General features: G+C 42.2%; 1 protein-coding gene across 1 annotated transcript; it reads left to right on the top strand.

The window, feature by feature from the left end:
• The first annotated feature begins 509 nt into the window (after window positions 1-509).
• arl9 (ADP-ribosylation factor-like 9) lies at window positions 510-6308 on the top strand. The gene is made up of 4 exons (XM_017709722.2): window positions 510-894; window positions 2318-2486; window positions 4335-4510; window positions 5363-6308. The coding sequence occupies exons 1-4, from the start codon at window positions 688-690 to the stop codon at window positions 5543-5545; spliced, it is 735 nt and encodes a 244-aa protein (XP_017565211.1). The 5' UTR covers window positions 510-687; the 3' UTR covers window positions 5546-6308.
• The last annotated feature ends 673 nt before the right edge of the window (window positions 6309-6981 follow it).

Genomic DNA, 6981 nt, shown 5'->3' with positions numbered 1-6981 from the left:
AAAAAAAACTAGTCATGTTGACAGTCAAACTAAGCCAATATTTTGAGACCAGTCATTATTTCAAGGTATTAAGTCAATCATAAACTATATTAAATCATTTCGAGATACTAACCCTGCCATTAAAAGCTCCTGATGGCGTCCAATAGTCAGTATCTGTATGGTGTGTTTTCCTGATGGGTTGCTATCACAGCGTAAAGGATTCTGATGGTTTAACAGGTGTTCCAGGCCTGATTGCAGCATTTAATAATGGGATCTACAGGTGTCCTACAGGAAATTAGTGGTCTCTAATGGTAACCATTAGACCAGCTCCTGTTAAAAAGCAAGTTCAAAATAAGTATTGTGAAATACTAAGCCAAGATTTTAATATAATACAGCCAGAAACATAAAGGATCCTGCGTTATGACTTTTATCGGTATCGGTATCGTTCGGTATCGGATCGTTGATCAAATCGGTGCAGCACTCAGGGAATCTGCGCTGCTGGCGTCGCTCTCCTCACAGCGCCCTCTGCTGGAAGCAGCTTTCGGAGGGTAACAGACTTCGATGTAACACCGGAAAACGTGTCGGGTTTGTAATCCACTTGTGGAGCCTCAGCATCTATTTCAGCGCCTCGTTATGGCCGTGAGTGTCTGAGAGACGCAGGATAATATATTTATTTCTGGAGACGGGGGTCCTCCTCGACCAGTAAACATGCCCGGTCTGCGAGAAGCTGGTTTAGTGGGCGCCGCTCTCGCCGTGGCCGGAGGATTCGCCTTTATCCTCTGGAGTTTCTTACAGACCAAGAAAAAACACCAACCGAAGAAAGTCACCCGGCTTTTAAATGCCGAGAAACACGCAAAAACCACCGGGAAAGAAATCAGGACCGAAAGCGCCACACAAGCTCCGACGGTGTCTGAGGTTTGTTTAATTCCCCAGTTTAACGACCACTAACTAACCTTCCTCCCCTGAAGTCGCCTAAAGACTAAAAATCAAATTATGTCATCATAACCCGGTTATAGCTGCTTTAAGTGGGGTTACAGCCTGTTTTGGTCGCTTTGGTGAGTTTATTAGTGCTTTAGTGGGGTTTGTTGATGCTTTAGACTCGGTTTAGTCTTTAGCCTGAGGTGACAGGCTAGCTAACCTAGGTTAGCTACCATATTTAGAGCTGTTGCTGCGTTACTTAGGATTGTATCTGCTTTAGTTTCTGTTGTAACAGCTTTTGATAGGTTTATAACTACTTTTGGCCTGTTTAGTTTGGGTTATAGCTCCTGCTGCTAGTTTACTGAAGCTAAAGTTGTTTTTCTTAGGATTATAACTGCTTTACTTAGTCATATATAGCTGCTTTAGCTAAGGTTATGGCTGCTTTAGCTGGGTAACTAAGTGTAGCTATAAGTTGGTTGCTTTGCCTAAAGGGGAACGCCACCTATTTTTCAAAATCTCTGCATAATTAAATGGCTGAGATGTTAAAAAAAAATCAGTGTTTTAGTGTGAAATGCTTTGCTCTAAAGAAACCAGTCAGAATGGTCCACAGTGGTGGTGATAGGAACCAGACGTCCACCTCTAAATGCTCCCTCACTGAAAGTTATGCCATGAGATGGTTATGAATACACCGCCTGATGCCTGAGACATTGTGATAAGGCTTTTTTCAGGTTTACCACTATATTACCATCATCAACATTATATATAAAGCCTAGAAGCCGTGTTTAGGTTCACTGGTGGCTTTGGATAGTACATAAAATATAAATATTGGCTAGTAAATAAAATATTATACATATTGGCTTTTGTGTTGTAGACATGGAGACCCCTGGTTCCTATCACTGCCACTGTAAAGAAATCAGAGTGTGTAAATTTCTCGACAGTGAACCATTTCTCATCGAACCACTCTGAATGACACTTTTACATCTTAAGGACTGAATTATTTAGAAATTTTGAAAAATTGGTGGAATTCCCCTTTAAAGTTGTGGCTGCCTTAGTTAAAAGTTACTCAAGTTACAGTTGCTTTAGGGTGTGTTATAGCTGCTCTGTTCAGTTTAGTGATGTTGTAGTTGCATTAAATAGAGTTATAGCTGCTTAAGTTAGTTCGCTGAAGTTTTAGTTGCTTTAGTTAGGGCCGTAACTGCTTTTACTGTTCTCATTGTTTGTGTTTGGGCTTACTTTGGCTCACCCCCATGCTGTGACCGTTTCTTTATTTAGCTATGTAGGGCCGTCAAACAGCATGCTGTTGCCTCAAGGTTGTTGTGAACACCTCACTCTTCATTATGTGCCTTCCCCAGTTGTACCTTTTCTACAGTCAGGTTGCTGCCAACCTTTTAATTACGTTCTGTGTGTTTGTTTTTTGCAGCCGCAGGAGAAGGGTACCCAGGTGCTGGTGTTAGGTCTGGAGGGTGCCGGGAAGACCAGCCTTCTACACTGCTTTGCGACGGGTAGCCTGGAGCAGGACGTCACGCCCACTCAGGGCTTCAACGCTGTCTCCATCAACAAAGAGGAGCTACACATTGAGTTCCTAGAGAGTATGTCGACCACTTACACTTACAATACTTGTTTTTCAACTTCTGATCTGTAGTGTAGTTTGACACAGACGGTAATTTCAACACGTTTTCCACGTATTTAATAAAAGAACAGAAAAACTGAAGCACTTGGCCACCATTCTCTTTTATCTGTAATAAATGTGATTGACTTAGCAGCTTTTTATCCTTAATAAATACATGGGAATTATTGTTTGACCATATGCTGCAGAAGCAGCATCCGTTCACCATATGTCCAAAAGTGTCCAGGCAAGCCTTCTAATTTGTGAATTCAGCTGCATTAAGGTGTATGCTGTGCTTACACAAGCTTGTATATGTTAAATAGAAATGCATTGCTAGCAGAATGGGATGCTCCACACATGAGCCTGAGGTCACCATGCCCAGTGCCAGGTTGCAGCTGAAATAGCATAAGGCCCCCCCTGCATAGGGTTGTGGAGCAGTGGAACTGCATTCGCTGGAGTGATGGAGCTCCATCTACTACCTTACCTTTAGGTTGTTACTGCAGCAAGAAACCGTTAATGCCCTTAATATCTGAAGAAATGTTGGATGAGCAGGTGGACAGACTAATAGCTCAATCGGAATAGAATATGTCCATGAAAACACCTCAATCGGAATAGTGTAGTCCGATTCAGGCCATTCAGAATACAATTTCTTTCCGACTGAACGAGGTGGGCAATCCTGTGAATAATCAGTTAAATAGAAGAATAATATCCGTGCAAATGCCTATAACTGATTACGTTCTCAATCACAATGTTTAAGTACATTCTACATGTGCATCACAGCATAGTGAAAGTTTATAACGTTCAACGTGATGGGAGAAGAAACTCCTCCTGGTCTGCGGAGGAGATGAAGTTTCCACCTCGGGCGTCCACCTCTCCCCCTTGTTTAATAAGTACGTTTGAAGTACATTTTCCTGAGTCTGATGATTTTAATGTGATTAAAAACACAAGCGCACAGCTGAAAACTGGGGTAACTCACTGCTGCTCGTCTCACTCTGCCTGGACTCACATGATGCTTGTCGTCATGGTAACGTCTACCCTACGCATGCATGTATATTTCGATCTGATTACTTGTAGTGTGCATGTAAACTGAGTTTACCTGTCAGACTGTTAAGTAGAGTGTGCGTATAAACACCTCAGGCTTAATCTTCAGTTTAATCTCTTATCTGACGCATCTGTAGAATTTGGTCATTTACCGTGGTCAGTAATTTCTTTGTACAAAAAGAACAGAAAAGCCGTTGACCTACAGTGTTATGCAAACGTTGGCAGGCAGCCTTTTGTTTATTTACATTTCAGTCTAAATCAGCTAGCATTTCTCGTTTTTCGGTGTCAGATAAAAACATCAGAGATTGTTTTTGAGGACATCATGAATGCTGACGAGTACAAACACATTCACCAGGAAGATAATGACCCCAAACACTCTGCTCAGAACATCGAGACATACTTATCAAACAAATAAGCTGCTGGTGTTATCAATACCATTCACTGTCCAGGCCTCAACATCACTTTGGGGCTGCTTGGAATATGAGAAGCATAAAATGCTACCAACTTCTAAGACTGAATTCGGGTGGTGTGGAATAATATCCCTGTTGTTTTGTTTAAAAAACTGAAGGCAGGTCTCTTTGAAACAATGGAAAGTATAATAAATGCAAAGGGTGGACGTACTAAATTCTGCAAAACTAAAAAAGAATATATATGATGCATCAAATAGAGATGAGGTTGAAAACACTTTAAAGCTGTGATATACATGTAATCTGGTTACCACCATAGAGTAGCTATATATGAATCACTGCTCAAAAAGCTGATTGGGACTGTGCTGTGCTGTGTTATGTAGTTGGAGGTGTGGAGAAGCTGAGAGATTACTGGCAGAAGTACCTGAAGAAGGCGCGGGTGCTGGTGTTTGTGGTGGACTCGGCTGACCCTGCCCGCTTTCCTCTGGCTAAAACTCACCTGCACCGGCTGTTGGCTGCTGACCCATACCTGCCGCTGGTCCTCCTGGCCAACAAACAGGTGAGCAGACCATAATCCAGGCTCAGCGAAGATCCAAATATAGTGTATAGTTTCGTATACTGTGTAGTGCCGTACACTAATCTGTAGCCACAAATATAGATGCCTGGCATGGCTGGCGACAAAGCAACCGTGCCATTGGTAAAGAACCATACTTTGTTCCAACATTTTTCCAATTGTTTTCATGTCAAACTATGGCAAAATGTAAAGAATGCTTTTATTCTGTCTTTAAAATAATACTCTACAAAATAGTAGTCATAATAAAACTTCTCTTTAACCTACAAACACAAATTTTATGTTGATTGAAAATGTAAAATCTCTGCTCATTTCAGTAAACTCTGAATGTCAAATAACAAAGTCTAACATGACTGTACACTCTTAAAAATGATGGTTCTTCAAGGGTTCTTTGGTTCTATATTGAACCATGAAGAATGTGCTGCAGTAGTATGTTACAGTTTCAAGCCGGTAACAATAGAAAAACCCCTTTTGGTGCTGTATAGAACCCTTTTCAAAATACTTCTGTATAGAACCATATAAAACATGTTATCAGTCACGGTGAAGAGTCCTTTCATGACGCAAAGAACCCTTAATCATACAAAGGATTCTTTGATTGTTCACGGTTCTCTATAGAGCCATTTTCTTTACTAAAGAACCCTTGAAGAACCATCTTTTTAAGTGTGTGTGGTTGTGTTATTGCTGTTGATACCTGGGTTAATGAGTGTGAGTGCGGATTGATGCCAGGGGTAGAGTTTGCGTGAGAGGTCACAGGTGCGGTTGTGTCTAGACTAATCCTCTCCTGCTGTCTGCTGGTGCCATCACCTTTTTAAAGTCTCTCTCTCCCTCTGTCCCTCTCAGGACGTCCCGGGAGCTCACGGAGTGGCGGATCTCTACGAGTCCTTGGCTTTGGGCTCTGTGGGCGACGCGCGTAAGCTGTGTGTTCTCGGGACGCAAGTGCGGAAAGGCAGAGCTGAGACCAACGCCGGCGTGCAGGACGCTCGAGAGCTCATCATCGAGATGATGAACAACAGCCGTGCATAGAAGCATCCCTTCGCCTGATTGGCTGCAATTCCAGCCAGATGGCGTCTCAGCACTGCTGTTAACTTGTCAACATGAATGTATTTAAATGAATCAGGGCTCTTAAATCACCAAATGCATTTCTTAGGGTACATTAAAGGAGCTCAACCAAATATGCTAATGTGGCGAACAGTCAATGAATGCTAGTCCCCTCCATTTAAAGCTCACTGGTGGCTGTTCAGTTACTGTTAGCAACTAAGTTTTTCACTACAGAGTTTATTAAACAGGTGGGAGTTTTTTAGGGCTGTAACTTTTGTAGCACTAGTATTTAAGTACAGAATATTATCTAAAATGTTTTTTTTTTTTTTTTTTAAAGGCTTTTAGAGAATGTTGAGCGTTTCCAGAAGGATGCCAAAGACTAAGTGTTACTACACAGATACTACTGTGTTACTGCATTCGTTTTGTGGGTGAAATCTGTCTGCATTAGTATTTTACTCTGTTTGGAAAGAAACTGATGGTCCTCTGCGAAGCTACTGCAGTTGGAGAAACAGTTTTTGTGTTGACTGGGTCTGTATTAAACATGAGCATCACTGATCGATTGAAGCGAGTTGGTAAATGGTTAATAGAGTTTTGTCTGAAGACCTGAATTCTGGAGGTCTGTAATTTTGTTTCCTATGTTCTGTGTATTTGGTGTTGCTTCCGTTTGGCTTTTGAAAGCAATAGATTTGGCGAGATTTCTTAATGTTACAGTTCTTGATCACAAATAAAAACTATTTATGTATCTAAACTGGGTAATAGATCCTTTTGAAGTAAGGATAATAACTAGTATTGTGAAATGCATCAAGTAAGGAAAGTCCACCTGTTCACCAATCAGGCAAAACATTATGACCAATGCCGTGTTTCTACTCTCATTGTCCATCAGTTTCTCTGCATACTTAGTTTGGCCCCGTTTTACCCTGTTCTTCAGGGGTCAGGACCCCCGGACCCTCATAGAGCAGGTACTATTTGGGTGGTGGATCATTCTCAGCACTGTAGTAACACTGACGTGGTGGTGTGTTAGTGTGTGTTGTGCTGGAACGAGTGGATCAGAGAAGTGCTGCTGGATTTTAAACACTGCGTCCACTCACTGTCCACTCTTAGACGCTCCTATCTTGTCAGTCCACCTTGTAGATGCTGCACAGTTTGTGTTGGTCATCGTCTAGTCCTTCATCAGTGGTCACAGGACGCTGCCCACAGGATGCTGTTGGTTTGATATTTCTGGTTGGTGGACTGTTACAAACTCCAGCAGTACTGCTGTGTCTGATCCACTCAGGCAGCACGACACACACTAACACACCACCACCACATCAGTGCCGAGGATAATCCACCATCCAAACAGTACCTGCTCTGTAAGGGTCCATGGGGGTCCTGACCACTGAAGAACGGGGTAAAAGGGGGCTAACAAAGTATCAGAGGAACAG

The sequence above is a fragment of the Pygocentrus nattereri genome, chromosome 14 (assembly GCF_015220715.1).
Source record: "Pygocentrus nattereri isolate fPygNat1 chromosome 14, fPygNat1.pri, whole genome shotgun sequence".
NCBI lineage: Eukaryota > Metazoa > Chordata > Actinopteri > Characiformes > Serrasalmidae > Pygocentrus > Pygocentrus nattereri.
Note: the sequence above shows the minus strand (reverse complement) of the source record. Positions and strands in the feature narration are given on the sequence as shown.